The 24,206-nt window shown below is 31.8% G+C and overlaps 1 protein-coding gene across 2 annotated transcripts in view; it reads right to left on the bottom strand.

Moving 5' to 3' along the window:
* Positions 1-14,043, bottom strand: part of LOC139491132 (mitochondrial glutamate carrier 1-like) — a 28,755-nt gene extending 14,712 nt beyond the window's left edge. The window contains exons 1-5 of one of the 2 annotated variants that reach the window (XM_071278543.1): positions 13,918-14,043; positions 9,443-9,512; positions 6,882-7,019; positions 5,748-5,803; positions 708-798 (exon numbers count right to left, since the gene is read on the bottom strand). In XM_071278543.1, the coding sequence (XP_071134644.1) occupies positions 708-798; positions 5,748-5,803; positions 6,882-7,019; positions 9,443-9,471 (314 nt within the window). In that variant the 5' untranslated portion in view covers positions 9,472-9,512; positions 13,918-14,043. The remainder of the gene's footprint in view (positions 1-707; positions 799-5,747; positions 5,804-6,881; positions 7,020-9,442; positions 9,513-13,917) is intronic. The other variant, XM_071278544.1, reaches the window with a different exon arrangement.
* Positions 14,044-24,206: the final 10,163 nt, after the last annotated feature.

Below are 24,206 nucleotides of genomic sequence, written 5' to 3'. Positions count from 1 at the left end.
TACTAAGTTTCAAGTTGATTGGACTTCAACTTCATCAAAAACTACCTTGACCAAAATCTTTAACCTGAAGCAGGATGAACGGAAGGAAGGACAGACGGAAGAAAGGACAGACAGATGAACGAACGGACGCACAGACCAGAAAACATAATGCCCCTCTACTATCGTAGGTGGGGCATAAAAATATCTGACAAAATTCTCCTCATTATGCAAAGAAAACTGGCCTCCTACCATTTCAGATGTACCATGGGTACTGGATAATAATGCTAGCTTCATCTTATGTCAGGAAAAAGGATTCTCTACTTGCATTTACCTCTGGTTAAAATAAACAATGCCTATACTGATATACAGATAGAGAATTAAATGATTAAATAGATGCTTAAACAAGCACATTGTTTTTTCATGATTTACTTGACAAAATATAATATTGATAAAATCATTTTTTTGAGATTTTTCAATAAAATGATAGAATAAAACATGTCACTGTGAGAATACTTTTTTCCCATCAAAGTCATTCATGCATTTAAACAAGGTCAGTTATTATATATCTCTTTGAATGAGATAGTTGTCATAGTTGTAAAAAAAATTAATGAAAACTTACTCTTTACCTCCAAAATGATGGCAGAACAGGTCATTTAAACCCAACTTTATGCATATCTCTTTGAATGAGATAGTTGTCATAGTTGAAAAAAAAAATAATGAAAACTTACTCTTTACCTCCAAAATGATGGCAGAACAGGTCATTTAAACCCAACTTTATGCATTTCTCTGGAGTAATTAGAAGTGTATTCACTGCCCATCCTAAAATATAAGAATTGTTAAAGGGAAAATTCACGATTTTTTACTTATGGTTTAAATATGTTCATTATGACATAATATATATATTCACAAAGTTTTATCGCTATATGTGCAGTAATAAAGGAGAAATTCAATAATTAATGAAAAAATATCAACTACTTCCTGTAGGTCGTGACGTTTTCTCCTGATTTTTGCATGCCGGGATTTAAAATACAATCATTAAAAGTCTTGGTTTTTAATCATATTTTAACGTAATCGTAAGCGCGCCGATGACTTATGCTTTATCTAATAACCATCCGATAATAAGAAGATAAAACGCACAGACGTTCAATTGTTCTCATTCGTGAGATAAATTATCTATGTTAAACGTATATATTCGAATTATTTTTGTAGACAACACAAAAAGTTATAAATTTATTTTTAATAAATGCATTTTCGGACTGATAAGGTGAACAAATTAAAGTACAATAATCTGTAAAGACAATATGTTGGTGTACTATTATTGACCTTTTACTATCTCTGCTATGGCTAGGTTTATACGATGTGTGTATTCACGGTTCTGTGGCAATACTCGTAGATGGCTTGTTGAAAGGTAAATTGTTATTTGCACTTCGGTATTTAACCACGCCTCTAGGGCACACCTTGCCAGGTGTGACTGTCTATTCGGATCAGTGGTAGCATTTAATACACACATTGAAAATACATATTCAAGTTGGTGACAAATAAAAATTGGTCGCCGTGGAATTATTTAATTATATTTGGTGCTATTATTTATTTGAATTCAAATAAGTTAATTTACTAAGAAATACACAATTTTCGGTTAAAGACGGGAAACTTAATTCATATGTCAGAATGAAATGATATACAAGTCTTGTCCTTGATTTATGTCTCATAAAAAAGGGGGACTTAGAAATTAGAAATAGCTTTACTAAATCATTTTTATTTGTCTTTATTAGGTGAAAAAATGTACGAGAACACTTACATTTAGACTTTTGAAAGCCATGTATTAATTAATATATGAAACTATCTGAAGATAACTCTACCGAAGCAGAATATAATATGTACGAATAAAGAAAAAAATATTTTTGTAATGGAATCGAAAAATTACGAATAGATATTCTTTTCAAGTGTGATAAACGTCAACCAAATTTATTCATAATCGGGAACGTCCTTATTAAAATCTGAGACAACTATAATAATCGTCGTCTCCCAACGTATATATATACTTAAATAACTATTTGATCAACGATGTTTAAAATTAAAAGACAACGAATTTAATGTTATCTTTCCCTATTTTTGAATGTTATTATAAGTCTGTTCAACTTGCAAGAATACCCCTAAAGCGGACAAATATCCGACAAGCAGTTTATTCTTTAAATTGATGTCATTGAATATCAAGAAAGAAAATAAATCCCGAAATTGATACTCAATAGTTTTCTAGAAAATATTCACATTCCTTGGGGATTATTAGTGTACGTCCAGTTGCATATATTTTACATGAATGTTGGAACAATTGTGATGATGACGAATTTCGTCCTTTATTCGAGAACAATCTAATTGATATATAAATCTGTGAGTTTACTATGTTCTTAACTTCGATGAACCAAAGCAAGTTATAAATTGACCTGTATTTAAATCAAATTGTTTCTTTTTTCTTCTTCTTCTTCTTTTGGTATACAATAGTCTATCGAATTCGTTGATTACATACTGTTGGCAGACGTGGACTAGTCTATTTACAAAACTTTTACCACAATTTACACAAAATGTATGTTTCTTTCTTATGTTCAATGTATACATGTATACATATTTTAAATTGCGCTACTGACTATAGTTCCGTAACTTTCTACCAGGCGTATGTATACACGAATCGTCGACAAGTGCGCACATTTTTTTAGATCAATAATTCTGGTATGTTCTAATCTGTCCTAAACTATTGACAACGAGTATATATTACATTTTCCCAAATTAACCCTTGGAAAAATATGTAAATAGATTTGTATTTCTTCAATTAATTTTTTTTGTATTATTTTTTTTTTTATAAATAATATTCTTTACACCAGAAATGTTATTTATAAACAAGCGTATGAGTTCAGTAATGGCTAGTATATTATATCACTTTCGGACACGCAAGACAAAAATGTATATTATACATGCACCTGATAGTTCAAAATGGAAAGTTATAAGTAACGGTCGTGTACACTGATCAATACCTACAGAAGTGAAACGATGCATGAACTTGCAAGCCCGCCGGACAGGAAATCGATTGAATACCTGGACGTGTCACCTTACACCCCTTCCAATACCTTTGGGAGTAATACCTTTAGCCATGCTGGTGATCAGATGAGGGAAGATCCGAATTTATTTAAATAAAGTTTATTACTTGAAAGAATTATGAACGAATTAGATTTTCGAAAACAATTTCCACGGAACACTTATTTATCATTTTATGACTTGAACTTTGACTTTTTAACTAATTACAATATTATCAGTTTAAAAATAACAGACTATATGGTTATTTAAAAACATAAGACCATTTTCCGTATCAAGTTAGTCAGTCAGATAAAACAACCGTACGATTGACAAGATATCGACACGCAATTACGACTACATCGTTTACTGTAGTTTTGTTCCTTTGTGGTTTATTGACATATCGGGATTTTTCATCGGAGAAGGTGACAAGATGGCGGAGAGTAGAGAACTGATACTCAAAATTTAAAATCGATGGTGATCTCTTATTTAGCGGAATAAAACTTTAATATCTATAAATTTGAGCATTTTTATACAGAATGGACATAATATCAATTTTTGATTTTTTTGCGAAGTTTCCCTTTAAATACAACTATATGTACTGTCAAATACAACCAAAACTGCACCAAATGATATTTTGTGGATTAAAGCATGAATAAACACAAATGAATTATCTTTATATAACATTGTCCACTCACCAAAGATTTTAAGTCTTATAGGGAGGTTCAGTTATTTCCACTTGTTATTGCATAGATGGCATAAAATTAGAAAAACTTTAATTCAAATACTATTATCAGTATATTCTATTAAGGAATAATCTATTGAGGATTGATATGATTTGGTTTTGTAACATGGAAGGAGATGACTTTTAAAAAAGTTTCTACAGACAATAGAAAATGCAGATGGCAAATAGTGGCAAGGTTCATCATCATGCCCCAGATGAGCAAACTATGAAGGGAAAAGTAAGGATGACTTTAAAAAGAACTTTTTAACCATATATCCTGATCATGAATGATAACAACTATGTTGATGATTGAATTTCCACAGAAAAGACATGAAAATTATCATGCTCATAGCATTAACAAAATTTAAAGTCATAAGAAACGAGTGACCGGTGAAAAATAATGTTCTTCCAATTCTTGAACCAATGCATTCAAACATCATTAACTTAGTCTTCTGTGAACGAATTTATCATTTTTTTCGTGTAAATTTCGTATAATCGTCAATTTTTTTTTTTAAATCGGTCAGTGTTGTTGTGAAAATATGGCAGGTAATTAAAGTTCGTGTTTTGAAGCCGAAGTTTAACGATTGTCACCTGTTTGTCAACAATCGACAAAAAATCAACAAAAAAGCATGGAAATTGAGCACATGTTTAACATGTAAATTCAGATAATAGTTTATCAACGAGGATGCATGTAAAACTCTGGTCAATTCGTTAATTATTTCTAGATTGGACTATGGCAACGCTTTACTTTATGGACTACCAGCTTACATGATTCAGAGACTACAAAGGGTTCAGAACACTGCTGCGCGAGTGGTTACAAGAAAAAAGAAATACGAACACATTACTTCGACACTTGAGTCTCTTCACTGGCTGCCTGTGCAATACAGGGTGCAATACATAATATTATTATATGTATTCAAGTCCGTGAAACATGAAGCGCCATTATATCTTAGTGAACTTGTAAATTTATACAGGCCATCAAGATCATTAAGGTCTGAAAACAACTTAACACTCGTAACTCCTATTGTGCGAACCAAAACCTACGGCAATAGAAGATTTGATCAAGCAGCTGCCATCCTTTGGAATGCATTACCAAAAAAACTTCAAAATGCAAAGTCAGTGCCTGTATTCAAAAGAACTTAAAAACTCACTTTTTTCGACAAGCATTTTTAATCCCTTAAATTCGTTTCTGTGATACATTGTGCCATAGACGTTAGCCTGCTTTTGATTTATCGAACCTTTTAACTGGAGATATGTTTCATTTATAAAATGTACATTGTATGTTTTTAGTAGCACACATATTTTTTCATTTCAGTAATTATATTTTTACATGGTAATATTCCTTTTTCATCTTTTGAATACGTTTTCAAATTTTTAACTTATATTTGATAATTTTTAATTGCAATCTTATTTTAGACTTTTTTTGGCTATTTTATTTTACCAGCTTTATTCAGTATAATTTTATTTTGATTCATTGATATATATATTCCACTTTTTTGTAAAAATTTCCACATTATTAATCCTTTTATCTAGAAAAGTTTTAACACTTAAATATTTATTTTGTGTGTTCATGTTCTATATTTTTATCACTGTCTGTGTGTATATTTCGTTTAACATGTGATGTAAAGCGCTTTGAGTAATATTGTTTTAGATTTAGCGCTATAGAAAAATTGTAATAATAATAAAAAAATAATAATTTATTTTAAGGTATTGTGATCACCGGATTTTTACAAGATGGGTCACACTGAGGTCACTTTGCATACGGAAAATATGTCGGGGGAATTGCTTCCTGGCAGGAAGCAATTAAAATAAAGTAAACTTCTTCTAAATATAAATAAATTAAAAAAAAATCTTAAGGAAAAAGTATATGTACATAAGTTTTATAATGAAAACTATCCATTGAGTTATAAAAAAACATATGCATTATTTTTTTGGACTTGAGGTTTCTTATGGCTTTAAGGTCCCTTCATAAATTACTTACCCCTGTACATGCCAAAGAAACCTTCTGCTTTATAAGTCTTTTTCGCACAATCCAACCTATATATACAGATATATAAAATAAATAATTATACCATGCATACATATAATGAGATGTGGAGATAATGAAACCTTTTAACACAAGAAAATCAAAAGCAGTTATCTTGAGTTTGACAGCAAGAATAGGGATTGAATATACGATTGTAAATAAGGCAAAAATAAACCAACTGTAATACACATCGTTCAGAAGGTATAGAAGTTTTATTGATGAGCTTTACTTTTAAACCTTTATTATGGTCTTCAATGATAAAAATAGAGGTGCAAAGGAGCCTGTATTTCTCAATGGTCCATTTGCCAATTACCAATTTGATTCTGTTATTACACACTTTTTAAACGAATTACTTCCCTTTGTGAATCGTAGACTGGTTCCATACCGGACAAAATTGGCTTTTACCAATGCAAAGCATAGCAAATTGAGAGTGGTGTATCGGCGGTTCAACTAATTTTTCACGAAAAACAATTTCTGATGACAAAAGTATTTAGCTTAACAACAAATTAATGTAATTACAATGTAAAAGATTTGAAAACCTTAAAGATTACCGGTACTCAAATTACACACAGGTATTTTTGCTCTTTCTGCTAGCTCCCCATTGTAAATAATAAATAATGTCCCTCATAAGGGAGACAACTAAAAAGGGATCTCTAATAACGGGGTCAATTGACGGGAATTTGCAAATAACCTATTGTGCAATAAAAAAGTTGAAAAAAACTCAATGCATGAAGAGTATTTGGATTGATTTCCTCCCATATATACTATGTTTGAATTACAAAATTTGTGATCGTGATGGATGAATATTCACTATCAAAATTATTATAGCAAAGTCTATGTAGAGAAAGCCTATTAGATGATGTAGGCAAATGTTAAAATGTACCAGTACTTATTGAGTCTAACTATCAAAGTTAAGAAGAAAGTAGTACATGATGAAAAATGCATTTTATACTCATTTTAGTCTTTACATGTATGCTATTACTTGATTATATGCATTTATTTCAAAATTCTGCCCCATCTTAAAATCCTGAACGGTCCCCTAAAGCCAGGATGACATCTGAGGTAACAAGTTTTGTTTAAAATACTTACAAGCTTTTGTAAATTTTCTCCCCATTTGGCCCTGTTTCTGCATTCTGAAGTCTAGTTTTACACAGATCTACTGGAAAGTTTATTGTAACACCAGTAATACCAGCCACAGCAGCATTACCAAACTTTACACCTAAATTACTGAAAAACAGTAGAACAGAGAATACAATTAACATGTACATTTACCTCTCTAATAAACAAGCAATTTTTCAAAATGAAAATAATTTTAAAACTTATATTCGGTCCTACTAAAAAGCGCCCGGGAGCGCCCGAGAAAGGAAAAAGCGCCAGGTGAAAAGAAAAAGCGCCTGGAGAAGGAAAATTAGCGCCCGGAGAAGAAAATTAGCGCCCGGGAGAAGAAAATAATAATATTTTATAACAATATTTTTTTTCCTTAAAAAATAACTAATCATTGCTTGTTTTGTCCTTAATATAAATGGGTATATGTACGATGCTACATCTAAAGTGTTGTTGTATTTTTACATTTTAGATTAAACAAGAGGCTGTCACAACGACAGCAAACCGGATTTATTAATATTTATTTGTGTCCTGGCAATATCACAAGAACCATTACTGATGAATGGTGAAAGTGAAAATCGTCAATATCAAATTTGACCTCCATTTTGTCATCAGTATCAACATCTTAAAATTTGAAAAGCTTAGATTGAATGGTTCATGAGTAAATGCAACAACGTGAATGGAAACGCCATTTCACAATCTTTCAAGAACCATAACTCCTGAACTGTAAAAGTCAAAATCGTCATTATTGAACTTGACCTCTAATTTGCCATCAGTAACAACATATAAAAATTTCAAAAGCTTTGGTTGAATGGTTCATGAGAAAATGCACGGACACGACTGGAAACACCATTTTTCAATCTTTCAAGAACCATAACTCCTGAACGGTAAAAGTCAAAATCGTCATTATTGAACTTGACCTCTATTTTGTCATCAGTAACAACATATTAAAATTTGGGAAGCTTTGGTAAAACAGTTCATGCGTAAATGAACGAACACGACTGGAAACACCATTTTTCAATCTTTCAAGAACCATAACTCCTGAACGGTAAAAGTCAAAATCGTCATTATTAAACTTGACCTCCATTTTGTCATCAGTAACAACATATTAAAATTTGGGAAGCTTAGGTAGAACAGTTCATGCGTAAATGCACGGACACGACTGGAAACTCCATTTTTCAATCTTTCAAGAACCATAACTCCTGAACGGTAAAAGTCAAAATCGCCATTATTGGACTTGATCTCCATTTTGTCATCAGTAACAACATATTAAAATTTGGAAAGCTTAGGAAGAACAGTTCATGCGTAAATGCAGGGACACGACTGGAAACTCCATTTTTCAATCTTTCAAGAACCATAACTCCTGAACGGTAAAAGTCAAAATCGCCATTATTAAATTTGACCTTCATTTAGTTGTCAGTAACAACATATTAAAATTTTAAAAGCTTTGGTTGAACGGTTCATGAGTTAATGCACGGACAACATTTGATTCCCGCCCGCCCGCCCGACCGACCGCCCGCCCGACATGAAAGACATTGTCCTCGATCAAAATGTATATTTTGTTACTAAAAATAATCGGTGCCTGAGGTCATATATTTTCGCAACTGCATGGTGAACACTTTTTTATACAGATGTGACATAGATTTATTATATCTCTTTATAAAATAAAACTGTTTCAATGGCTATGGTTATCAGGGTTTTAATGCTTAGACTTAAATTTAAACCAAACTTCTGCTTTTTACCCCCTTGTTTTAACTACGGTACATATCGTTTTTGAAAAACATGTCTTTTGATGTCTTACATGTTATAAATCTTCCGCATAAACTGTGATCCATTGTTATCAGTCTTTCGAAATAGTATTCATATATTATTGTTAAAATTGAAATATTCATACTTGTTTTTGTGCTTTATTACAAACGTATATACTATCTGAATTGGCAAATTACTTGTCTAAAATAAAAATAAAAATCAATTTTCTTAACTTAACAAAGGTGTCTCATGCCAATAAAATATAAATATATTTTCCCCGGGTGCTTTTTCTGTTCCCCGGGCGCTATATTTTCTTCTCCGGGCGCACTTTAGTAGGACCCCTTATATTTGTTGTCTGCATGAAATTTTTTTCTCAAAACTTGCTGGATACGCATACAAGACTTTTCTTATTTATTAACACAAATTTTACAAGGTTGATCCTAGATGTTTTAACAAAATGAACAAGAATAAAGCAAAAGGTCATCGGTTTCAGAAAGTGTATGTACATTTTTTTTATCATCCAATTAAAATATAAAAATTTTCAGCACACATGTGGATACTCCAAACCGTACTTAAAAAGTTCAAATAAATGTTTTTGTAAATTTTTTATATTTTTGTCAGAGTCAAAGTAAATATTTTGCCCAAATTTTATTAAATTTATTAAAATGAGACAACTTAATATTACTAAGGGTGTTTGGCACCACCTTAACCTCAAACTCATGCCATTTTGCACAAATTTGATCTGGCAGAATTTGGAAAGAAACTACTGGTTAAGATAATTCAGAGTAAATACTCACAATTCATTTCCTGCTGGCCTTGTTGTCATGATACAATAATGTGGTACCTTATTTTAAGGAAAACAGCAGACTGAAAAATAAATAACCATTCATACTATTTTTGTACATTCAAAACATAACCTTGACATAAATAATATGAAAATATAAATGTAAACTCCTGACATAAATGATTAGGTTAAATATTAAACAAAAGTCACATATATATGTATTTGAATGATATTACATTATACATGTTATATATAATCAGGTAATTATGCTAAGGTTAACTCTGACATATCAACTGTACAAAACAAATTGAACAAAACTTCTGCACCAAGTGTTCATGACAGTTTACTTTTTTTTCTTTTTACCTTAAGTTAGTTTGATAACACACCTTTCTGATACATTGTAGCCCACTGAAATTCCATAATACATTAATGGCTATTAAAAAACTCTCATTACAACCTCTACACCTAGACTTGTCTAGCAAATTAACAAATTTCTGTCTCCTGGTTAGGTAACAACACTTGAGAATTTAAGTCATTTCTCCCCAACAGCTTAAGAGAGCTTCGAGGGGAATCCATGACAAATCCACCCACACCTAATCCACCCACGTTTTCACAAACTCGCCCCACTTTGTAAAAAATTGCTCCACTCTTGTTTACCAACTTGCCCCACTTATGAAAAAGGGTCAAATCCCATTGCAATTCACTTTATGAAAAGGGTTAAAATCGCACTGAAATAAGGTCTGCCAACTCGCCCCACTCATGACAAAGAGATAAACCATGATGAATTTATTAGTGCAAACTCGCCCCACTTTTGAAAAAAGATGCAATCCCGTTGTATATCTTTGTCCCTGTGCCACTTCAATACCTATGAAAATGTGATATTCTGTCCAGTGAACGAAATTTCACAGATGAACAGATAACCCAAGACACAATTTCATGGGACACCTTTTTGGCTTACCTTTTGTACATATACACATATGTCTCTGATGATACGAAAAAGTATTTGCAATTATGTATTACAATGTATTAAGAATGTTAAACATCATTTAATTTCAAAAAAATTGATTGAACAAATATCCGGGTTTTTTTTTTGTATTCTGTGTAGATTAGTTTTCATTTAAGTGGAGCTAGTTGGTAGACCTGAAAATTATATATTGAAGTAGGTTTTACCTTTTTTCAATAAGTGGGGAGAGTTGACAGGGGAAATATTTATGGGATTTAACCTTTTTTACAAGCGAGGCGATTTTTCAAAAAAGTGGGGGGAGTTGGTAAACCAGTTTTGGGCAATTTTTTTAAAAGTGGGGTGATTTGGTGTGGGGCGTTTTGCCAGTGGGGTGATTAATTTTGTCCTGCTTTCCTTCAAGAGATGAAGATCCAAGGGCAACAGAGTTATCAGATGAAGGGTTTGACTCAATATGTGCCAAAAAATATAAGAATGCAACAACGTCACAACCTTACCAACTCAACAATACCAGCTTCCAGTGTCAAGAGTGTGAATCAGTGTTCTCCACAGGATTTTTGGATAGCACAAACTGGGTAACAGGTGTGGACAGCTTGGTAAAATTATTGGTACCTTTGAATGAAGTGCAAATCAACAGAAAATAATTGTCTGGTAGCTTCAATGCCTTTTTGCGCCTGTCCCAAGTCAGGAACCTCTGGCCTTTGTTAGTCTTGTATTATTTTTAATTTTAGTTTCTTGTGTACAATTTGGAGTTGAGTATGGCGTTCATTATCACTGAACTAGTATATATTTTTGTTTAGGAGCCAGCTGAAGGACACCTCCAGGTGTGGGAATTTTCATTTTTTTTATATACTCTATTCAAATAATGTATTGTATACAACTAGTCCAAATAATTATGACGTCTGGCAAGGCTATTTTAATTTTTTTCTGGGACGCCTTCCTGCGATAATGTGGGATTAAAAAAAGTCAAAATAGAAAAATACCCACCATGCCCACAGCAGACCGCATGATTATCTGGACTAGTATACAACAAGACAACAAAATAAAATAGAATGGACCCAGGGATTCCAGGACATGAAGGAGATGAGGTATTATTGATAGTGAGACAAGTCTGACAATTATCCACCAGACTCCAGTGATCAAATGAATCGAAATGACCAAGACATCATCTTTGCAGAATTTCAACAATGAGAAAAATTCATACCTAATAGACGTATTTACACTTGTATGCAAATTTGTCCGCCATTACGTAAAATCACACAGGTTCCCGTAAACTTTGACATCATAATTAGTATATAAAATATTTGCAGGGTTTTCCATTCATTTTGGCCTAAAAAAAATTTGAAATCTAGATTCAAAATCCTGGCATCTGGTGAATTTTAAGACAATATTTTATGCTTGTCAAATTGACATACTACCAGCAGAACTTTTTTTCTAAAAAATTTTGTCTGCACAATTTTAATAGTTTGAATACTGCTATAACTTAATCGTTGACAAAATTGAGCATACTGTTCAAATTCTGTATTGGATACAGCAATTTTATTTATTAGAAATTTTAATTATAGATATGATGCACACTTTATTCTATATAATCATGTCTTTTAAGCTTTTGTTTTGAAATAATTTTGTAATATATTTAAGGTCAAATCCAAAACTAAACATGCTGTTGAAACAAAAAACTTTTTCAAGTCATCCATGCATAACTAAAACAAACAAAATTGGATCTGAAATTAAGTCACACTTTTCATCTCTTCCTATCACACATTGTTTTTGAGTGCATTGAAATGGTTCCAAAGATACATGTAGTATTGGCGCTATTGGCAAGAATTCGTAATGAAAATTACCATAAAAAAGGATAAAAAATATTTAAAAAAAGTATGAAGCCAAATGTTAATGATCACAAGAAGTAATATTTATAGTTTTGCTTTATTTCAAAATTAGGGTTTTAATTTTACATCTATATTTAATGCCCCTCAATTGATGTTTTCTAACTACTAAGTCTTAGTAACATGATTACATGTATTCTTGTTAAGTGTGACTTAATTTTTCAAAATTAAATTATATTTTTAATTCTGTCTGACAGCAAATTTGATTTGTAAATATTCCTTTATCATAGGAAAATTTCCGTATTTGCTTGAAGTATTCAGGCCTGTTGGGTCATATCAAATCAGGAGACAAATAATGTATTCCAGTTCTCCCAATTTAGAGACATCTCTAGATCTGGAGGCTGTCTCCCGATCGGGGAATATTGACTAGCTGTCAAATCTTCTATCCAGCGTAGTGTTTTTGAACCAAATTGACAATTATGTCATCGATTCATTCGCGACTATTAATAAAACACAACAGAACAAATTGAAAAATAATGCATGCAAACGTTATAAATTGTTTTATCATAAAAATCCACACCTTTGTGTCGCTTAGCGGGGAAAAAATCTGTGATGGAACGTTTCATCGTCAACAGTTCAACAAATGAAAGTTTTTAACGACCTTGACATTGCATGACTTGCATATTATATACTCAATATCTCTCGGGATTTTTCTAATAAGTCTCTTTCGATGGATAACGGCCATGTGCATAATGTGTTCCGATAGAAATACAAACCGGAACTCTCAAACGTAAATAAAACCTCTAGATAATAATAAAGTTACGACGTATAGAATAGTCGTATAAGTAAAATATGCACCTAATTTTTTTTTGACTGATGACGATTGAACCGGCCAAATAACTGTTTGAAACGGTCAACTTGGCCGGCGGCCGGTTCTTATGGAAAACACTGTATTTGACGTCACAATTTAAAATTGATTGTTGCTTGACGTCAAAAGGTGATTCGGAGTCGATCTAAGGTCATTCGGAGGCAAGATACAGCTTAATACCAAAAGTGTAAATACGTTTATAGTAATAGTAGCTACATGAATAAAAGGCCCAAGTGCCAAAGTTGAGTAAACTTAAGTTCGATTTCAACATGTTTCAACACGTTTTCGTTATTACTCATAGTGTAATGAAAGTTTTTAATTGGCAGAACTGATGTATTCAACTTTATATTGCTCAATTACATCTGCTCTTATTTTTGTGCTTCTTCGTTACATTTGTTGTTTTTATAGTGATATTAAGATGATAACACAATATTGACTGCTGTACCCCTATTTTTGACATTTTTACTCTTTAAGTATGTTTGTTTTGTTCATGCATCGTTGACAATGTAATGGAATTTGATGCGACTGTCATACAAGTGAGAGGTTTAGCTAGCTATAAAACCAGGTTCAATCCACCATTTTCTACATTAGAAAATGACTGTACCAAGTCAGGAATATGACAGTTGTTATCCATTCGTTTGATGTGTTTGGACTTTTGATTTTGGATTTTCCTTTTTGAATTTTCCTCGGAGTTCAGTACTTTTGTGTTTTTACCTATTCAAAATAAATATTATTTGGAGGTTCGTCAGAGGTCATCAACAGCAACCTGCAAACTGTCTTTTAACTAAAAATTTCGGTCAGCAGAAGATATAAAGAAAGGCTCAGCGTTATACCTTTATCTACTGTATAAGAAAAGAACGCTAAGTTATAAGTATCGATATTTAGACAAATGATATACTCTTGTTATTATTGCAAAAAAAGATTTAGTCCTTCTCCTGGTTCCAAAACAGATAATGATGGATTTGGTACCAGTTTGTCAAACTAAAATAAACCTTAGACGGACTATGATGAAATTATTCCGTTTTTTTTTAGCCTATCTGTCAAAGTCTTTTATCTTCTAAGTCGATTTTTACCTGTGATGTAAAATCATTCACCATGTATGGCATGTATACTATGTTACATTGAATAGGTGAAATATAAATTAATTGAAATATTTTTTGATTATGTTAAAGAAAAGTAAACACTTATTTTCAACAGAGACATATAATACAATGTATTATATGTCTCTGTTTTCAAGATATAGTTTCTTTTTTATTTTCAAGATATATATCGGTACGCTCCGTTACGTATATTCCTGTCTCGATACGCTTTCAAAACGTAAAACGTAGCTCTTGAAACGTGAAAGTGTGACTGGGGCTTAACGTTCTCATTGAAAACGCAAAATAAAAACATAACTGCCGCGAATAATCTGGAAATGAACATAATCTTGGTCACCCTACAATCAATAGTCTTAAGTTTTATATACTTTTTTTTTATCACAACCAAAACAGAAAGCTGTACTTTTTCAAAATACGCATACGGTCAGTAATACATATGATTCACATTCAAGTTTCCAAACATGTATATATTCTAATCCCCTCTGAATATGTCTCCATTGCTATAAATTGTGTTTTATTTTTTTTTATCTTGATTATCACTATCTCACAGAGCACGTCTACTGGACCACTTTATTTTTGTTTTTAATTTAACCCATATCTTAATTTACTTTTAAAAGCTAAAAAAAAAATCTGCGTTATTACCCATTTATGTAAATATTCCCTATTACCCATTTAGGGATGTTCCCAAGATAGGAAGCTTATACATAAGTAAGAAAGAAAGAAAGCTCAGTGTAATTGAAGTCATCGGACCGAGGTAAACATAGTGTTGGCAGAAAAGATTTTAGAATATTTAGAAACTTTACAACAAAACTGTCAAATGATATTGGACAAAAATTGTAGAAAAAAATCCGTCGAAAATATAACAAAACGTGTCAAAAACTAATGCAAATACTGATTAAGGTAGCTTTGTTACTCATGTTACTCTAATAATACCAGTTGTTGATATGATCTTTCCGGATATCAGATAGGGTTCATGATATATTTAATTTTATTCATGTAATTTTAATATTTTTAATTTGAAAATTCTGTATGATTTTGGATAAATGGTTGTCTAAAATTAACCCATTTGGTTCAAATAAGTACATATATGGTTCAGTTCGTTCAAGACCGTATGAATGTACTCATATAGTCCGACCGTACGTGCATGGCGGGTCGGACCGTACGAGTAAATGCATACGGTCCGGACCATACGCGTATGGTTCAAATACGCATATGGTCTGAAACATACCGAAATATCAATACAAAATCAGAAATGTGCAACATTTTTCTCTAAATTGTAAAACTTTGCGTGTCAGTAGTGATGCTTGTATACCATATATATGTGACAGCAGGGGCGGATCCAGTCATTTTAAAAAGGGGGGTTCCTAACCCAGGACAAAGGGGGGGGGGGGGTCCAATTACATGTCCCCATTTAAATGCATTGATCGTCCAAAAAAAAAAAGGGGGGGTTCCAACCCCCGGAACCCCCTCTGGATCCGCGCCTGGACAGTAAATGTGTATAATAAGAGATTATGTAGAATCCCTGAAATTTTCGGGAAAATGTATAATCGCTAGAAAAAATATCAGGGACTATACATAATAACTAGAATTTAAAGACGATGAATATAATAAATTCTATAAAATCATATAGAATAGAATATTTTTTTATTTACCAAATTAGGGCCCCAGGAGGGCATATAGCATACAGACAATATTATTATAAACAATAACATATGCAATACACAACAATAAAAGATATGTAACAAGTGTTTAATATAAAAATAATAAAATAAAATAATATACCACAGAAAATACACTCAACAAAATAGTAGCAATGTATTATTATTCAATGAATACTATGTTGACCTTGACTCAAGTGCAACCGGTAAGTGTATTTTCACTTTGAAAAAACAAACATGAGGCATTAGTAGTTTGTGCGGAGAAATCTCAATATAAAAAAATACAAAAAAAAAAAAAAAACAACAATTAAGCACTCGCACATTTGACTATGTGGTATACTGCAAATAACAAGTATATTTAATAGAGGATATTTAATATGACTTATCTGCAGAAAGCACCAAGAGTCGGTGCTTAAAGGGAAGTCCCTACTTGTACTTAATGCAGATGAGTCAAACTCCTAAATTATTAAAATATATTTTAAAAAATAAACATCTTTAGAAACATAAATGTTAAATTCTTAAGGACAATATTCAAATAAAATCATTTGTTTTTACAAACTGCATTGTGTTGTTTGCATATCTTTAAAACAAATTCTACCAACAAATGTATGGTTTAAAGTGGGGTATATGACCAGGAAACCCGACTACCGTTGACAAGTTTAAATACTAAACCATTTCATTTTATTGACTACTGAGTTAAGAATTTTGCGGAATTTTTCTAAGTAGTCTGTTGATTTATTTCAAAAAAGAAACAATCGTCTAGAAATCTTTTCCACTGTGCATTAACATAAATTTTGAATTCCGCTGTCCAAATATCTGGCCAACTTTTCGTATAATATTTTTTCTTAGTAAGCGATAACTATAAAAAAAAAAAGTGGAGTAGGTAGGTGCAACGTTTGTTCCCATGGCAGTTCCTTTCATTTGTTTGTAGTATTCAACTTCAAAATAGAGATTATTTTCATCAACAGTTAAATAACAACGAATATTACACCAAGCTTCATAAAAACAATGATAAAAAACCAATCAGAAAAAATCAAAAATTGGTTGACGAAAAAAGTAAAATCACAAACTCCGAGGAAAATTCAAACCGGAGAGTACTTTAAATCAAATGGCAAAATCAAAAGCTAAAACACATCAAACGAATGGATAACAACCGTCATATTCCTTACCTGTTACAGAAATTGTCTTATGTATATGTTATGGTTTCATAGCGCTATACCTCTCACTTGTACGACAGTCGCATCAAATTCCAGAATACACAAAAACACTACAATTCAAACAGCTGTAAAGCATAAAAAAGTAAGTACATTGACTCTCTCAAACCCAACGATCTTAAACTGAGATAAAAAGTTGAATCAAAAACTAAAAGATCGAGTCATCTCTAGACCTAATATTAAATATGTAAATAGTCAAAATATCAGCCCAACAATGTAAGTTCTGATATTCCGCAATTCTTTTGTTTTGGGTTTCGATGCTACCGAGAAATCGTGGCACCAAATCGCCTTGCGCTATGCCCAACGCACAAGGCCACTAGCGTCATAACATGGTACATGCTATATATAAGACATGAATATGGAATTTTTACAGATGAGCTGAATTATCTATCGCAGAGGATCCTACAAATGAATGTAGGATGCAGTCACAGAAATAATTATATTTTAAATACGTCTGAATTGGTGACCCCTCTACCACAGATTTTATTCATCGGTACAGATATAGTGATGCCAACACATTCTATATATAATTCGTCTAAATAACAGCCCAACAATGTTAGATCTGTAAATTTGTGGAAGCAGTTTGTTTTTGTTCTTCACTTATCCAGGCCGGGATTCGAATTTCTACTACTGAGATATCGTGGCATCATTTTGCCTTGCACTATGCCGGCGCGCTATTCCACAGTGGTAATCCACCACTTATAGGCTCATCAAAAATCAAGCTTTCGTTGGCCGAGTGTTACCTTTCCTCGTCAGATTTTTGCAGAAGAAAAGTTTTTGTTTTCTCTAGCCGGGATTTGATGTATACATATATGAAGCCCAGGTGGTCGTGTGGTCTAGCGGGATGGCTACAGTGAAGGCGATTTGATGTCACGATATCTGAGTAGCATGGGTTCGAATTCCGGCGAGGGAAGAACAAATTTCGCAAATTTACAGATCTAACATTGTTGGGATGATGTTTAGACGAGTTGTATATACATAATGTACACAGCCATGTATCACCATCACTGCTGGTGATCCGATGGATAAATCTGTTGTAGAGTTGTCACTGGCTCAGACGTACTTATACATATAATTATTTTCTGTGACTTTATCTTACATTGATTTGTAGGATCCTTTACTATAGATAATTTATCTGACCTGTAACAATAACATCTCCATGCCTTATATATCATGTACTGTAGTACGACGCTAGATTAAAACTGACGTGGAAAGGTAACACCCGGTTAACTGTTTTTAACTGTTTAAACTAACTTGAAGGATTTTCTTATCCCAGGAATAGATTACCTTAGCCGTATTTGGCACAACTTTTTGGATTTTTGGTCCTCAATGCTCTTCAACTTTGTTCTTGTTTGGCTTTATAACTATTTTGATCTGAGCGTCACTGACGAGTCTTTTGTAGACAAAACGCGCGTATGGCGTATTAGATTATAATCCTGGTACCTTTGATAACTATTTAAAGTAATCGAATATCATAATTGTTTTTTTTTTCTTACTATTTGGGATTTTATATAAAATACGAATAACATGAACACTTTGTTTTTTAAAGTTTCACTTTTGTGACACATTTCAAAATTTTTAAACTGATACGTGTATGTTTGTTCATCACTTTTAAAAATAATTCCTAATTGCACAATTCATATTGATACTATCCAATTTAGAGTCCATTAACACAAGCAAATGATATACAAACCGTTCTGGAAAGTTTACTTTTGCTAAGATGAGAAAAGGGATTTCGCCAAATAGTACTAATTCACAAGACATAGATGGTTTTTTTCTAGCGAGCTATACTAATCCAATGAGTACTCGATTTATAAATCTTTACCAAGTTGACAGCCCTGCCCCTAGTTACTATAAATGATATTTTTTTTTTTGAAATTTCGAGTGATAACAGATCTTTGATAACCACTGTTAAATTTATTTTCAACTAAGACTCTAACCGATAAAAAGCTTAGCACAAGGATGTGTCTACATCGTTAAAACCTGAATGTTGACCTCTTGACCATATATGTCTTTCGATGTCATTGTGTAGTTTTCTTCTGACGTATAACCAGCATCTTCGTTTATTAATTTTTGTGCTTTGAATTTAGTTACTGAATCTTTGGCCCTAGAAAAGTGTTACTATTTTCAAATTTTTCTGTTAAAACAGGCTAAACAATCATATCGTTTTTACTTTTAATTCATTTCTTAAAAATATTTTTTAAAACTACAAAATATATGAGAAAAAAGTAAAATCACAAAAAAACTGAACTCCGAGGAAAATTCAAAACGGAAAGTCCATAATCAAATGGCAAAATCAAATGATAAAACACATCAAACGAATGGACAGCAACTGTTATATTCCTGACTTGGTACAGGTATTTTCAAATGTAGAAAATTGTGGATTCAACCGGGTTTTAAAGCGCTAAATCTTTCACTTGTATGACAGTCGCATCCAATGCCGTTATATTTACAACGATGCGTGAACAAAACAGACATAATAGGTAAAATATTCAAATTTGGTTACAGCAGTCATCACTGTGTTACAATCTTGCATAATAATCTGCCCACGTTCATAATGCTTAAAATGGTTGTTTTAGGAAATATTCATGCCTTTGATAAGATACTAGGAGTTTATTCAAAAGTTGATTTGAGCACATGTTTTTTATATATAAAAATTGAAGTTTTCTGTCGCATATTAGCTTCTTTAAGATGTTTATCTCTGATTTAAATAAGAAAATAATAATAACAAGGACACTTGAGGTTTCCTTTAGTTTAAATGTATTTAAATGTTCACACAAACCTATAATACTTGCAGTCATATGTAACCTTATAAAGGAAAAAAAAACCAAAACCACAACATAGGATATGTAATTTCCTACTTTCCATTAATATGTACATGTAAACGATGCAAACAAAAAAATCTATATTGTTTTATTTAATACCGAACTACAATATCTTTTTCTGCGTATTTGATTTGAAAAAAAAATCCATGGATTAAATATTAACCTTATAGCTGTGGTAATAAGATACATTCACATTGTCCCAGGCAGGGATGTTGTGAATATTGAAAAAAGAGACCGAAACATGTTCATAAATTAACTCGAGAGAATGTCATAAAAGAGGGACGAAAGATACTCATAGATAGAAAATAAACGTACAACGCCATGGCTAAAAATAAAAAGACAAACAGACAAATAATAGTACAGAAGACACAACATAGAAAACAAAAGACATAAAGTTACCATGTGACTCAATTTTTGAAAATCATAGTAGTCAACTGAGTTTACTAATAGTATATTGGTGCATCATGTTTTGTGTTGTTTCTACTGGTTAAAGTCTGATCTATTATACCCCTAGTTAGAGAATTAACATACTTGACTGAAATATATATTATGTAAAAGTTAAATAAGAAACATTGTTCATTTCAGTGTTGAGTAATGCCTTGTTGTGTTTGACCACTTACAACTTACCATGAAACTATGATTGATTATTAAAGTTAATTGTCAAATTGGTATCCTTGATTAATTTTTCGCTAATGTATTTCAATATGAATAACTATCCGTGACATCTATTATGCAAATATTTCCATCGCGAAACAATTTGTGGATGATGTTTTTGAATTAAATTAAATACGATACTATATAGTATCAGATGGAATTACTACTCCCAAATAAAAGCTGTTTAAAGCTGTTAGGCTGATGATACCCTCGTTTTTGTTTATGCTTAACAAAGCTAATTAAATCCTTTGATTTAAAATTTCATATATATATACAGTACATCCAAGAAAATAATTGCAAGTTCACATTGTAAGTAACAATGTTTCTTGAAAATTTTTACGTTTATACAACATTTTGTTTTAATTGTAAATGGTTAATCGTTCAATACCTTGATTGCATAATTATAAATGATTTGGTAAATAATGTTATTTGGTCTCATTGACTTCCCGGCTATATTTCGTTCCTTTTAAGATGATTTTGAAGTTAGGTAGCCAGTTTAAATATCACCTTAAAACCTTATGAATATATAGAAGGAGTGGAGTGTTATCAGTCAATAGGTCGCATGCAAGAAAAATAAAGAATCGCAGGTGATCATTAGGTATTGATATTGTGGAGATGATAGAAATACATATCAGGGTTTCGAGAAAGCAAGTAGTAAACAGAAAAGTTTGCGATAATTTAGATATAAGTCATCTAATACTACACGAATTATTTTTACAAAACAAAACTACGCTTTTAAATATACTGCAAGGACAAACAACAATTGTCGTCTTTCCTTTTCAGCATGAAAAATATAGACTTATGTAAAAAAAACGATACGACTAAACATTGTTTCAATTTCGCACAAAAGGTAGGTACAATTAAAAATCATTTCTGTTTTTTAATGAAACTGAATTGATAAACATCGATACAAGTTAAAAGAAAAACCAATCCATTCTCGTATGTAAATAGCACAGATATCAAAATTTGGACAATATCATCAATAAACATAACCTGTGTTATGTGAATGCAATTTGTTTCAGATAATTCTTTCATTGCAATTAGAAATTCAGATTATGATTCGAATTAAAATACTTTGTAAATGATTTCTTAAACGGTTTGTTCCAAAATATTTCGTAAAGATTATATTGTCTTAGACGATTTTGTTACGTAGGCGAAATTGACCTTAAAACGATTGCATTGACTATTGATGTCCTAGATAGGTAGATTGGACATATTTTGACTTTATTTTTTGACTAATTTAAATTGGGATTTATTGTTACTATAACATTCCAATGAGACTGCAAAATGTTGTTTTTTTTTTGTTTAAATTTAACCTGGAGTATGCGTGTGTAAAATGTATTTCGACATTTCACTTCGATAAATGACATGTTTATTATTGGAATAAAAGCCTTCGCTTTTTTGTTTTCTCCGTATTAGGCTATTAAATTTTTGATGTACTATGTATGTGGAATTTTTTTGTGAAAATGAATAAGAAGTGGCATTTCTTACCTTTCATACTTTAATTTCATTGATAAAAATCATATGGACCCACCCAGTGTTCAGTTTGAAAATCATTTGGTTAGTTTACACATGCATACACGTTCTGATCAAAACCAATTTACATGCAGTGTATATAAAGTGCGAATCCAGTTTGTTCATTTTCACTGTCGTATGCGAGAATGTCTATTGTAGAACAAAAGGATGACGGAAAAACTACGTTTGTTTACTTTTTCAAAGTACGAAATAATTGATTTGAGTGTATGTTTTAACATAATTTAATAATTATTTAACTTTCTAATGTATAATAACAAGATTAAAGTAAAAAAAGTGTAATTAAAGCAGCTGAATACATAATATTGTAGCTTGCATGCAATTCATTTTAACTATATATGCGATGAATTATCACTGTGAGTGCAATCATTTCTGATGTGGATTTTTGGAGGTGCGGTGAATTTTCATTATTGTTTTATATGATAATTCGACATGCAACAACTGAAAATAGTCTTAAAATGACTTTCATATTGATGATATTTGCAATGCAAGCTGGTCATAGATGATAACTTGAATATACACGGATATAAGCAACTTCTGGTTGATTCAGGACATTGTGTACAGTGCATCGATATTTTTTCTGTACGTTCGTTTTATGTTTTTTTTCTTCGGTTTTATGTATTTTTTCGTCATAGTTCTGTACCGTTCGTAAGTAAAACATCAAAAACATAATTAGCTGTTATTGAAATGCCCAACTTTTTTTGTCAGCAAGCATTTGCAACTGCTAAAACTATTTTACATTTCTAACATTTCATATTGAAGATTTAAACGACCTGAATCTGTATTGGTTTGTCGTGAAACGGAACTTACTGCCGCTAGAAAACCCTACTCGTCGGGAGCACCTGATTTCAATTCATTTTCTTAAAAATTCAGCATTTGATCTTGAGGTCCATGGCCAAGCTCACACGAAGGTCAGGTTGATATTCGTCACATTGTATTAAGGTAATACACGTTCATATAATCCATATATACTAGTATTCAAATACTTCTGGTGAGTTTGCTACTAGTGTGTCATAGATCCAAAAATTTACTGGAACAGAACATCCAGGAATTTAACGCTTTTATAGTTCGTTCTTATGTTGTCCTGTTACAGCACTGTCACAGGTTAGGAGAGGGTTGGGATCCCGCTAGCATGATTAACCTAGACACATTCTGTATGTATGTGCCTGTCCCAAGTCAGGAGCCTGTAATGCAGTGGTTGTAGTTTGTTTAAGTATTACATGTTTATTTTTCGTTCATTTTTTGTACATAAATTAGTTTTCTTGTTTGAAATATTTTACATTGTCATTTCGGGGCCTTTTATAGCTGACTATGCGATATGGGCTTTTCTCATTAGTGAAGGCCGTACGGTGACCTATAATTATTTATTTCTGTGTCACAGGGTCTCTTGTGGAGAATTGTCTCATTAGCAATCATACCACATCTTCTTTTTTTATATTTGGTGGAAATATTAGGACGGTCTATCTATACCATTATTGCTTCGCGAAGCAGTAATTAACGTCCGGAATCAATTAAACGGCGTTTATACTCCGCGATTTAGAACATTTTTAGAGCATTAAAACATGTAGCAATAAACTGTATTAAATATATCCTTGTATTCTTACAATTACGCATTTGTTTATTTGCAACAATGATTTATGAGAAATTCTAACATATATTAAGGCGACTCGATTTTTGCTCAACCTTCTTTATTTTATAAGATGTATGTGATACGGCATAATAGAAATCAATTATTCAGCCACCCAAGTGTCAAATGTAAAGCAATTGTTTGTGCTAGACGAAAACGTTACCACTAACATAATCGTGAAATGAATATCGTTTGGGACTGCTCTTTAATCTAAGATGAATCCATTAGAGCTATTTTCATAATACTTGTAGTTAAAAGTTTGGTTGGCTTGTATGCCTTTTTAGTATAAATGTTTGCTCAATTATAATTACAATGCTTAAGCAAACATAAATACAAACAAATCAAGCAAGCCAATTACACATTTTAACTACAAGCATTATGAAAATAGCTCTAATGACGTTTTATAAGTATGTGCTGTATATTTAGACCGAAATCGAAAACTGCTTTTTTCGGTGACGTGGATTGGCTTAGCTCTACAAGATATATGTTTACAATGATGGCGTGTCATAGGAAA

Source organism: Mytilus edulis, chromosome 10 (assembly GCF_963676685.1).
Source record: "Mytilus edulis chromosome 10, xbMytEdul2.2, whole genome shotgun sequence".
Lineage (NCBI taxonomy): Eukaryota > Metazoa > Mollusca > Bivalvia > Mytilida > Mytilidae > Mytilus > Mytilus edulis.
The sequence above is the reverse complement of the archived record's forward strand: the minus strand, read 5'-3'. Positions and strand labels throughout refer to the sequence as shown.